Raw genomic sequence first — 12,961 nt, forward strand, 5'->3', positions numbered from 1 at the left:
AAACTGACTATTGGATGTGAGCTGAAAAACATTAAGGAACTAAAATCCCCCTAGAGGGGGTTTAGGACATTACAAGAATGGCTGGAGGAAGGAAAATTCTGACTGAACTGGATAGAACATTTGTTCTCTTGGGAAAGTTACAAGGTGAAATTGATGTTTGGGCTACAAGTGTCATAACTCTGGCCTCAGCAGTAAACAATTTTGTTGAGGTTGATAAGGATTCGAAGCAGGAAGCTCATACAACTGGACAAATAGAGAAACTTGAGAGTTATGAGAATATGGAGAAGGAGATATATGCTGTCCCTGAAGAAAAGGAAGGAGGAGCTGTAATTTCGTAGATGTCAAATGAGAGTTACAATTTGTGACCTGACATGAAGGCAACAAAGGAGAATAATAACTTGATGTGGAAAGCCTGGCCTGAATTGGTGAGTCTAAAACCAAGAGATCCCCTTATGTGGAGATCTGAAGACCGAAGGATTATAAATTTGATCAAGGTGGAAGTTGGAGCTTTGGGGACATTTGGACTTGAAAGGAGTATGTTTGAGTACCCCATAGGCTCTATTTTTAAGAATGGAGGGCTGGCTGGAAAAAATATGGATCCTGTTGGGCCGAAGCCTCTCCGAAATTTGGGGTTCAACATTAAGGACTATCAAAAAGGCTGGCAGAGAGGAACTGAAAGAGATTTAAAAGCCTCGGATGTGAGATCTCCAGGCTAAACAAGATATTCAACTGATGAACACTTGTTGGGGACTGAAACCGGGAAGGGGGTGGGTGGAGTCTGGGAATCCAAAGGGTAATATAATTATAACTTGCTTTGTTTTTATTTTGCTTTGCTATTTGTTTGGAACTGGGGAAAGCCGTGGAAGGGAAATTTTGGTCGACTTTAGGAAAAATGCTTAAGAATGAGCAACGATGTTTAAGTATCGATGTTTAAATTTGGATAATAAGGATTTGCTGAATTAATAATTTAAATTGGAATACAAGAAGGGGAGGTGTGAGGAGGTCTGAGAAATAAGTTAAATGAAAATAAGTAATTGGAATTATACGTGTTTTTAAATTTTTTTTTCTCTTTTAAATTTTGGATTTTTGTATTTTTGTTATTTTTTGTTTAATTGTTGTTTTTGTCTGTTCTTATTGAAAATGCCAATAAATTTTCATTTTTTTAAAAAAAGCAATCCCCCCCCCATCATCCCTGACCATTGTCCATGCCAGCGGTGGCTGATGGGAGTTGGGTGTCCAACAGCATTTGGAGGGCTACAGCTTCCCCACGCCTGGTGTAGAGAATCCCAGAAGCTCCAGAAGTAGCATATTTTGAAGCCCCTTTTGGCAATATGAATTAATCAATAATCAGAATACCAGTAAGTTCCCACCGCAAATGAAAATGGGGACCTCCCTATTCTCAACCTAACAGATCTTGTTTCTTTCCGCTGTTTCCTTCGGCATGTATTTCATTGAAAGAATCAAAGCGACAAAAGCAGTAGATTCAGAGGAGCAAAGGTTCACTAAAACAGGGGAGGCTCACCTGCAGCCAGGGCTAGCCCAAGACATTTTGCTGCCCCAGGCAAAGGGGAAAATGCATCTCCCTTAAATGTCCAGAAGGTGAATGAACTGGCAGGTGAATCTGACTTCAACAAGGTGGTGGGGCATCCTTCTCCACCACACCTAAGGCAGCAGGAGGACCTTTACAGTATCCACAACTTTAGAGGACTCAGAAGGGGGACATGTGGCAGGAGAGAAGAATGGAGCTGCTGCTGTTCCAGAGCATCTGTTGCCTGAGGCAGCTGCCTCCTCATGCCCAATGATAGGGCTGGTGCTACCTGCAGCCCTCCAGAACTACATCTCCCATCAGCACCAGCTAGCATGGCCAGTGATCAAGATGGTGGCAGTTTTAGTCCAGAAGCATCTGGAGGGCCACATGTCGGCTAGTCCTGTTCTTAGAAAAGGGAGCTGCTTTTTAATTAATTTATTTTATTAATAAATGTGTTTGTTTTGCCCTTCCCCTTGATTGATGCTTGGGGTTTAGTTTTGTTTCTGGGAGGGGTGCACATATTTTCTGAAGTTTATTAAAATGTTCCTTTCACCAGCTCCATATCCAAATTCCAGTGATGAATATCCATGACCCCAAATATCCAGGAAGAAGGTATGGTGACTTACCTGCTGCAATCAAAATGTAAGGGTCTCCTAGCAAGGTCAACAGCGGAGTCCCTTTCGTACTCTGGAAGACACACAGAAAAAGGTAGATTTTATTTTTTGCAATAATTCTAAAACAATTAAAAAACTAATAAGTGTATGTTGTACCTACCTCAGGCGAAATCTTTGATGGATGTAAGATACAAAGCTGTAAAGCTAACACAGAAATATTGTTACTGGCTTGCTTTGCTTGGAATGTCATTTCAACTTTGCTCTTAATGGTGATGTTTTGATGCTCCCTCTCTTTCAATTTATTGCTTCACTCACTCCCCACAAATCCTGGGAACTGTGGTTTACCCTTCACAAGAGTTACAATTCCCAGCATACTTATCAAACTACAGTTCCCAAGATTCTCTGCAGGGGGAAAAGTCATGGGAGTTAAATGTATGGTGAGGCTGTGATCTCGGCTCTCATTTGGCTTTGGAGCTTGGGCGGTCAAATCCTAAGCAAATTTATCCAGAAATAAGTCCCACTATGTTTAGTGATATTTACTTCAAGGGAAATATATTCATCTCTGCCAAGCTAAGCAGTTGGCTCCTTACCTCTCTTGCCCTGACCTAGCCACTGTGATCCACGCGACGGTCACATCCAGACTTGATTATTGTAACTCACTCTACGTGGGGCTGCCCTTGAGACTGACCCAGAAACTCCAGTGGGTGCAGAATGCTGCGGTGAGACTCTTTACGGGGTCCTCGCTGCGGGATCACATTCACCCGGTGCTATACCAGCTGCACTGGCTCTCGGTGGAGTACAGGATTAGGTTTAAGGTGCTGGTTTTAACCTTTAAAGCCCTATACGGCCTAGGACCCTCGTACCTACATGACCGCCTCTCCTGGTATGTCCCATGGCGGACCTTACGGTCTTCAAACAAAAACATATTGGAGGTCTTGGGCCACAGGGAGGTTAGGCTGGCCTCAACCAGAACCAGGGCTTTTTCAGCTGTGGCCCCGATCTGGTGGAACGCTCTGTCACAAGAGACAAGGGCCCTGTGGGACTTGACATCTTTCAACAGGGCCTGCAAGACAGAGCTGTTCCACCAGGCCTTGGGCCAAGGCACAGTCTGACCCCCTCCTTTGGTAATCCTCATAGAACTCTAGCCCAACGGTTGCCATTAATTTGATTCTGAATTGATTTTAGAATGAATTGATTGTAGAATGCTGTGTTACTTTTACTGTTGGTAGCCGCTCTGAGCCCGGCTTCGGCTGGGGAGGGTGGGATATAAATAAAATTTTATTATTATTATTATTATTGAAGGACTGCAGCCTGATGAGATCCAATCCACAACATGCACTTAAGGCACATTTAAAGCATTTGACTTCCCCCAAAGAATCCTGGGACCAATAGTGTATTCCTCATAAAAGTAAAGGTAAAGGACACAGGTGGCGCTGTGGTCTAAACCACTGAGCCTCTTGGGCTTGCCAATCAGAAGGTTGGGGTTTGAAACCATACAATAGGATGAGCTCCTGTTGCTCTGTCCCAGCTCCTGCCAAATTAGCAGTTCGAAAGCACACCAGTGCAAGTAGATAAATAGGCACTGCTGTGGCGGGAAGGTAAACTGTGTTTTCATGTGCTCTGGCTTCCGTCACGGTGTCCCGTTGTGCCAGAAGCGGTTTAGTCATGCTGGCCACATGACCTGGAAAATTGTCTGTGGACAAACACAGGCTCTCTCGGCCTGAAAGCGAGATGAGTGCCACATCCCCATAGTCACCTTTGACTGGACTTAACTGTCCAGGGGTCCTTTACCTTTTTTACTCCTCAAAGAACTATAATTCCCAGCACACCTCAAAACTACAGTTCCCAGGGTTCTTTTGAATAAGCCATGTAATTTAACTGTGTGTTAAATGGATTTTAAATGTTTGGTGTGGATATTTGTAGCTCAGCTTGCCTCAGCCACACGGTTGCCTTGATCCTGCCACTAGTTGGGTCATCATGATAGGGTATCCATGCCCCTACACACCAAAATGAACATGGGGGGGGGTCCTCAAATACATCACAGCTGGCTCAACACATTTTGAAGGGAGTCCTGCCCCACACATCCCTTAAGTCCAGAGCCTAAATTTGCCAAACTGCCCCACTGCATGACACCCCAGAGAGCTACTCACCTCCATCCAACAGAGCTAAGAATGCCAAGATCATAAAAGGAGATGACTTCCCAACAAATTCATACATGACACTTCCGAAAGGAGCACCGACTGCAAGGAAAACAGTGGTGATCAGCACTGCCAGTGTTGGAAAAAGCAACCATAGAAACAGAAAGAGGTTTATAGCGGTGGGGAACCCTTCTCACCCCCAAGGACGGCATTCCTCGTGTGGCCAGTAGCCAGCAGAGCCAGAGGAAAACTGGGTGGAACAGCAAATGTGAATGCTGGCATTGTACAGTAGGCGAGTTTCTATGCAGAAGCAAACACTCTGCCCTCCATGCAGATCAAAGGTAGAGGCTTGAGCCGAGTTCAAGGATATATTTCAGCCAGGCAAAACTCTGGGGTTGCGGCGCTCATCTCGCTTTATTAGCTGAGGGAGCCGGCGTACAGCTTCCGGGTCATGTGGTCAGCATGACTAAGCTGCTTCTGGTGAACCAGAGCAGCGCACAGAAACACAGTTTACCTTCCCACCGGAGCGGTACCTACTTATCTACTTGCATTTGGGGGCATGCTTTCAAACTGCTAGGTTGGCAGGAGCAGGGACCAAGCAACGGGAACTCACCCCGTCACGGGGATTCGAACCGCTGACCTTCTGATCGGCAAGTCCTAGGCTTTGTGTGGTTTAACCCACAGCGCCACCCGCGTCCCTTCAGAATGAAGGTAGTTCGCTTCAATGGAGTGGAGGGGAGAGAGGTTGCTAGCAGGATTGGACAAATCATTTTTATTCTTTATGATCTGCCCTTGAGACTGACCCAGAAACTCCAGCGGGTGCAGAATGCCGCAGCGAGACTCCTTACGGGGTCTTCGCTGCGAGATCACATTCATCCGGTGCTATACCAGCTGCACTGGCTCCCGGTGGAGTACAGGATCAGGTTTAAGGTGCTAGTTTTAACCTTCAAAGCCCTATATGGCCCAGGACCCTCGTACCTACGGGACCGTCTCTCCTGGTATGCCCCACAGAGGAACTTACGGTCTTCAAATAAAAACATCTCGAAGGTCCCAGGCCACAGAGAGGTTAGGCTGGCCTCAACTAGAGCCAGGGCTTTTTCGGCTGTGGCTCCAACCTGGTGGAACGCTCTGTCACAAGAGACAAGGGCCCTGTGGGACTTGACATCTTTCCGCAGGGCCTGCAAGACAGAGCTGTTCCACCAGGCCTTTGTTCAGGGCGCAGCCTGACCCCCCTCCTTTGGCAATCTTTACAAAACTTTAGTTTATGGTTGCCATCAATTTGGATTTTAATTAACTTTTATAATGTTTTTATAATGTTGCACTGTTTTGGTGTTGTTAGCCGCCCTGAGCCCGGCTTCGGCTGGGGAGGGCAGGATATAAATAAAATTTATTATTATTATTATTATTATTATTATTATTATTATTATTATTATTATTATTATTATCTCCCATTTATTAATACTGTTACTGTTCATACAGAGGCATCAGTGCACATTTACACATTCTTACAGTGTTTCATACAGCCCCCTGCCCCAAGTCGTATCCCTGCGCCCAAGAAGCGTTGAGCATGAATTGGGGAAGACAAGAGGAAGAAGAGGAGGAGGAGGAAGCAGGTACTGTAAGGTGAGCAGACTGTGAGTCTATCGTTGAGACAGAGAGGAGGGGAAAGTGGGGAGATAATCGGCTAGTTTAAGCCCCTGAGAGCTTACGGCATCATGGAGATTTGGAACTCCCTTCCTCTTGACATACTGTAAGGCAGACACCTTCACTAGACTCTTTTCATTACCTGCTAAAAACAATTTTGTTTAGGCAAGTCTGTTCAGACGAGTAGAATGTTGGCATGCGTTTTAATTTGACTTTTTGCTTATCATTGATTTTTATTGTTTATAACAGTTTAAATACTGAAGTTGTTTTTACCTCTGTGTGTTTTCATCTGATGGTTGTATTGTTTTATTCTTTCTGTAAACCGCTTTGAGGTTTTTATTGCCATCAAGCAGAATACTGTATACAGTTTGTGACATAACTAAACAACCTGCCTGGATCTAAGTGGGCATCACAAATTAGAAATAGTGGTTCAAGGGACCACAGGAATGTGATACTTAGCAGCAGGCTAGTGGATAAACACAGCGTAGTGGACAGTGTGTGTTGGGCTTGGGTGATGAAGACTCAGTAATGAGAAGGAGCCTGTAGCCCAGCAGAGGTAGTTGGACTACAGTCCTCATCATCCTTCATCATTGGCCATTCTGGCTGAGGCTGATGGGAGTTGGAGTACAGCACACTTCAAAACAACCTTGACAGATTAGAGAACTGGGCCAAAACAAACAAGATGAATTTTAACAGGGAGAAATGTAAAGTATTGCACTTGGGCAAAAAAAATGAGCGGCACAAATACAAGATGGGTGACACCTGGCTTGAGAGCAGTACATGTGAAAAGGATCTAGGAGTCTTGGTTGACCGCAAACTTGACATGAGCCAACAGTGTTACGCCAATGCAATTCTGGGCTGCATCAATAGGAGTATAGCATCTAGATCAAGGGAAGTAATAGTGCCACTGTATTCTGCTCTGGTCAGACCTCACCTGGAGTACTGTGTCCAGTTCTGGGCACCACAGGTCAAGAAGGACACTGACAAACTGGAACGTGTCCAGAGGAGGGCAACCAAAATGGTCAAAGGCCTGGAAACGATGCCTTATGAGGAACGGCTAAGGGAGCTGGGCATGTTTAGCCTGGAGAAGAGGAGGTTAAGGGGTGATATGATAGCCATGTTCAAATATATAAAAGGATGTCACATAGAGGAGGGAGGAAGGTTGTTTTCTGCTGCTCCAGAGAAGCAGACACGGAGCAATGGTTCCAAACTACAAGAAAGAAGATTCCACCTAAACATTAGGAAGAACTTCCTGACAGTAAGAGCTGTTCGACAGTGGAATTTGCTGCCAAGGAGTGTGGTGGAGTCTCCTTCTTTGGAGGTCTTTAAGCAGAGGCTTGACAACCATATGTCAGGAGTGCTCTGATGGTGTTTCCTGCTTGGCAGGGGGTTGGACTCGATGGCCCTTGTGGTCTCTTCCAACTCTATGATTCTATGATTCTATGATTCTATGAATGTCTGATGGATCCCAGGTCTAATGAGATGGGATAATGGAAACTGAGCAAAGGAAAGACCAAAGCAGCATAGAGAGGCAATCCACCAGCATAAGTTCTGATGTTTCTACCTGTTTGCTGTAGATGTGAAGGATTACTCACCCAGCACTCCCAAAGCCAGTCCCCCCAAGGCTATTCCCATGGCATTTCCCCTCTCGTAGTCATCTGTGTACACGCTTGCTAGCATCCCCAGACCTGCAAACAGAGAGAATAAAGCCACTGTGGTGAAGTGGTAAGTGTGTTGGGCTACAGCTTAGGAGCCCAGGGTTCAAATCTCCACTCATCTGTGAAGCTCCCTGTGTGACCTTGGGCCAATCCTCGCCTCTCAGTCTAACCTACCTCACAGGATTGTTTGAAGGGCAAAAAGGGAATCAGGAGAGCTATGCTTGAGCTCCTTGGAGGAAAGGTGGGCTATAGGTAGTGAAGAAATAAGTTTTGAGTGTCATTCTGGACTCCTCGTTTAGTAGCACAGGAGGCTGCCTTATACAGTGCCAGGTCATTGGTCTATCTGACTATCTGGCAAGTGGGCAGTAGCGTCCATTGGTGGGTGCAGGAGGCAAGGAAGTTGACAGCAGGTAGAGCCAGAATCAAGGGAAGCTCTTTGTAGTATTGTCCCATCATCCATACTGACCTCTACAAGGGCAACTCTGAGATTAAGGAGTAGGAAGCTGTCAACCAGAGGTATGATGGCAGGAAGTTGGGGTCTGGTTGAAGGTTGACAGGTTAGTGGGACAGTGCCCTTCCCCCCCCCAATGGACCAGCATCCACTGGTACCAGCTCTTTAGGGTTTTAGACAGGGTCCTAGTCCTACCTGAAGATGCCAGGGAGAGAACCTGATACCTTTGTCCACACAACACATGTGTTACAGCCCCTCCTCTATGGTGTACCTTCTAAAGTAAAAAGAAAAGGTAAAGGAACCCTGGGCGGTTAAGTCCAGTCAAAGGTGATTATGGGGTTGTGGCACTCATCTCGCTTTCAGGCCAAGGGAACTGGCGTTTGTCCACAGACAGCTTTCCAGGTCATATGGCCAGCATGACTAAACCGCTTCTGTCGCAACGGAACACCGTGACGGAAACACGAATGCATGGAAATGCTGTTTACCTTCCCACCACAGCGGTGCCTATTTATCTACTTGCGCTGGTGTGCTTTCACACTGCTAGTTTGGCAGGAACTGGGACAGAGAAATGGGAGCTCACCCCGTTGCGGGGATTCGACCTGCTGACCTTCCAACTGGCAAGCCCAAGAGGCTCAGTGGTTTAGACCACAGCGCCACCCTCTCCAGGTAGCATGTAGCTGCAGCTGCAGCCCCTCCTCTAAGGTGCGCCCTCTATGAAGAGTCCTCTCCTGCTGCCTTTGCAAACAGGGACTGGGCTGGTTTCTGCTGGCACCCCAGGATATAATCGTAGCAGCACTGCTGCTAAGGCCTGCCCACATATTTACCTGCAACAGACGAACAGGCAGAGCCAACGCCTTGGAGCGCTCGGGCGATGAACAGCAAAGTGTAGGTACTCGAGAACGCAAACACTAAGAGAAGGAAACAGATGTGCCCAGTTGTAACAGTGGCATAGTCAGGTTATTGGTTTGATGTTTGTGAAGTGCTTTAAACCCTTTTCTCTCAAGGCCCGCATTCTCTTCCCAGCAACTTTCTGATGGCCATGTGCCTGCGTTGGGCGGGGCCAGAGACAAAAGTGGGCGGAGCGTGTAATCTGAGGGAAGTTCTGAGGGTCAGACAAACAGGCCTAGAGGACCATATCTGGCCCCTTGGCTTGAGGTTCCCCAGCCCTGCCCCAAGATATTGCTGCTTCAGTTATTGCTATTGCATCTTATTTGTAGTCTATGTTGAGAATCCCAGGCTGAAAAGGAGGAATGTACAGTGGTACCTTGGGTTACTAACGCTTCAAGTTACAGACTCCACTAACCCAGAAATAGTACCTCGGGTTAAGAATTTTACTTCAAGATGAGAACAGAAATCGCGTGGCAGCGGGAGGCCCCATTAGCTAAAGTGGTACCTCAGGTTAAGAACAGTTTCAGGTTAAGAATGGACCTCCGGAATGAGTTAAGTTCTTAACCAGAGGTACCACTGTAATTATAACAGCAGCAGTTATCAATACCTCTAATTCCTTTAGTCCTCCAGATGTCGCTGAACTACAACTCCTGTCAACACCAGCAAGCATTGACAAAGGTGAGGGATGATGAGAGTTGTAGTTCATGAACACCTGGAGGACCCAAGTTTCCCCACGCCTGCTCTAATAGCAAACACAGATGGTGAGTGCTGACAGGATTTGAGTCAAAATAGGGCTTGAGAAACAAGAGGGCTGTGGTTTGCAGAAGTACAACAAACATATATAAGACTGTAAATGTCTAAGGGAAGACTGAGAAATAAAACAGCCCAATGAGGACTGGTGGGAAGGGAAGAGGAGAATGGAATATTCTGGAGGATGGCATGGCAGGTGAGTCGATGACCTCCACTTGCAGCGTTCTGATTATGGGGTGAGCATGAGAATAAATACTGCAGCATTTTGTTACAGGCCTGACTTGTAATAGTAACAATAAAGGTTGCAATGTTCTGTAGATTAATTGGTCGGTTTAAAAACTTTTAATCCATGAAAAAGGTGCCCTGATTAATTCAGGCAGCAATCTTTTATTATTTAAAAATGCTTTTAACACACAAGCTTATAAAATCTGCAGATGGCAAATAACATCACAAAAGAGGTATTCCTCCCCCTTTTCCTCACATAGTAGAAAATGCTTTTTTCCTACATGGATGCCCACTAGAACACACGTGTGGATCCTCTAAGAACAATAACACCAAAAAGCACCCTGCTTGCTTCAAAAAATATTACTTTTACTCATAGGCAAATTTCACACTCTCATAGACAAGATACCTGAAGGCCAGGTATGAGGTGCAGGATACTTACAAAGGGTGGAGAGGAACATGATGACAAATCCAAGAAACATGGGGATATGGTATCCTATCCTGCAGGGAGAGAAGACATAAGGGTTTGCACTCACTGTTAAGCACACACTTATTCCCCAGACCAGAGAATGTGTCTGTGGAATGCTTTGTTCAGAGAAGGTCCACCTCTTTCTGACTTAGCCATCCTTTTGGCACAGAGCAGCTGGGCAGCACCACTGACTGGATATTTTTACTCTACGTCCTTTGCAGAATTAAAAAAACGACACGGTAGTATAAAATTATACATGGTATGGAAACTGGGTAGAGAAGAGTTTTCTCCTTCTCTCACAGCATTAGAACTTGTAGGCATCCAGTGAAGATGATTGCTGGCAGATTCAGGACAGGCAAAAGAAAGTTCTTCACAAAGCGTATACAGTGGTACCTTGGTTCTCAAAACTCCTTGGTCCTCAAACAACTTGGATCCCAAACATTGCAAACCTGGAAGTAAGTGTTCTGGTCTGCGAACTTATTTTGGAAGCCGAACACGCTCCATTTTGAGCGTTACGCTTCCGATTCGAGTGCCACACTTCCGTTTTGGGTGTTACGCTGCAGTCTGTCTGTTTTTATTATTTATTTTGTGTTTTTGTTTTTGCAGCTCTCTTTTTTGTTTTTGTGACTGTGTGGAACCAGTTCAGCTACTGATTGATTGATTGATTGATTGAGTGACTGCAGTACATTGTTTATTGCTTTCATTTTATGGATCAATGGTCTCATTAAATAGTAAAATCCATGTTAAAAATCTGCTTTAGGGGTTGTTTTTAAAAGTTTGGAACAGATTAATCCATTTTGCATTACTTTCTATAGGAAAGCGCGCCTTGGTTTTGGAACACTTTGGTTTTGGAACGGACTTCCGGAACGGATTGAGAACCAAGGTGACACTGTAGTTAAGCTATGGAATTCACTCTTGCAGGAAGTAGTGATGGCCACAACTTGGAGGGCTTTAAAAAAGGATTAGGCAAATTTGTGGAGGATAAAGCTATCAGTAGCTACAAGGCAGGATCCTTGCACTCTGTCTCCACAGTAAGAGGCAGCCATGCTTCTGAATACCAATTGCTGGAAACCTTAGGAGGGAAGAATTCTCTTCTGTTCAGGTCCTACAGGTCAGTTGGCTGCTGCTAGAACAGGATGCTGGACAAAACGTGGGCCACTGGCCTGATCCAGCAGGCTCTTACGTTCATAGGTTAATGTATATTCATTACAGAATTTTATTTTGCAGTCACATCCACATCATGCATCCACAAAGCACACGATAACCCTGGGAACTGTCGTTTGCTAAGGGTGCTGGGAAATGTAGCTTTGTGAGGGCTAAACTACTGTCCCAAAAATTATTTGGGAAAATTTAATAATATAATAATATAATATAATAGTAATAATGATAGAAGATGAAAGGTAAAGGTAAAGGACCCCTGACAGTTAAGTCCAGTCACAGACGACTCTGGGGTTGTGGCGCTCATCTCGCTTTACAGGCCAAGGGAGCCAGCATTTGTCTGCAGACAGTTTTTCTGGGTCATGTGGCCAGCATGACTAAGCAGCTTCTGGCACAATGGAATACCGAAACCAGAGCAGCGCACCGAAACGCTGCTTACCTTCCTGCCGGAGCGGTACCTACTTATCTACTTGCATTTTGGGGCATGCTTTCAAACTGCTAGGTTGGCAGGAGCAGGGACCGAGCAAAAGGAGCTCACCCCGTCACAGGGATTCGAACCGCTGACCTTCTGATCGGCAAGCCCAAGAGGCTCAGTGGTTTAGACCACAGTGCCACCCATGTCTCATGATAGTAGTAATAGTTAAAAATGCATAAATATTTTTTAAAAAAGAAAGAAAAGAACTCTGGAGCAAGAAAATAATCAGAATAGCTCTTCAATTTACTGTGAATTGTAAACAATGTATTGTTTAAGGTAACTTCAATAAATAAACAGCAGAATAATAATAATAATACTAATAATAATAATAATAATAATAATAATAGTAATAATGTGCTTTAATGCAGGGGCAGAGGAAGGGGGGTGCGGTGGGGGTGGGTCGCCCTGGGTGTCACCACTGAGGGGAGTGACAAGATGCACGGCGGCACTCACTGCGGGGCCTGCAGCGTGCCCCAGCCACACATCTCTCCTGGGAGTGACACGGTGGCTTGGGAGCCCACAGGCTCCGCACAGCCCCAAAGGGTTCGCCTGCCGCCTCTTCCGCAGCTGTAGGGCGGCTGAGTGGGAGGAGGCAGGTGTGCGCCGCCCCAGGCGCCTTAGCGGTTTCCTCCTGTGCTGCTTTAAATGTATGTTGTGGGTGTGACCATCTTCTAAAGTGCTTTGGGAATTTTTGTTGTGGCAAGTGATCCATGTATTAAGTAAACCTAAATGACAAGTGTGCAAAATTCCAGCAAGAGAGAAGGCTGGCACCAGCACCCTTGGGCAAGTGCCGCAGCTCCGTCTACCCTCAAAGAGACCACCAATGCTGACACCTGTCATGTCTCTCCCTTAGATGAGGCAACAGGCACCATTGAATATTTCCCAGCATGCCCCAAAATGCCCAGCATAGTGCCACTCTATGATATTGCAGAAAATTTAAATGAAGCCCGGACTGATAGTTTGTCA

The 12,961-nt window shown here is 45.7% G+C and overlaps 1 protein-coding gene across 2 annotated transcripts in view; it reads right to left on the reverse strand.

Moving 5' to 3' along the window:
* The window catches only part of SLC18A1 (solute carrier family 18 member A1), a 39,009-nt gene that overhangs the window by 13,701 nt on the left and 12,347 nt on the right, over positions 1–12,961 (reverse strand). For both annotated transcript variants that reach the window (XM_079955078.1, XM_079955079.1), the window contains exons 4-9: positions 10,336–10,394; positions 8,858–8,941; positions 7,520–7,612; positions 4,293–4,382; positions 2,303–2,346; positions 2,155–2,215 (exon numbers count right to left, since the gene is read on the reverse strand). In XM_079955078.1, the coding sequence (XP_079811204.1) occupies positions 2,155–2,215; positions 2,303–2,346; positions 4,293–4,382; positions 7,520–7,612; positions 8,858–8,941; positions 10,336–10,394 (431 nt within the window). The remainder of the gene's footprint in view (positions 1–2,154; positions 2,216–2,302; positions 2,347–4,292; positions 4,383–7,519; positions 7,613–8,857; positions 8,942–10,335; positions 10,395–12,961) is intronic.

This window comes from Podarcis cretensis (genome assembly GCF_951804945.1).
Source record: "Podarcis cretensis genome assembly, chromosome: 15".
NCBI classification, from domain to species: domain Eukaryota; kingdom Metazoa; phylum Chordata; class Lepidosauria; order Squamata; family Lacertidae; genus Podarcis; species Podarcis cretensis.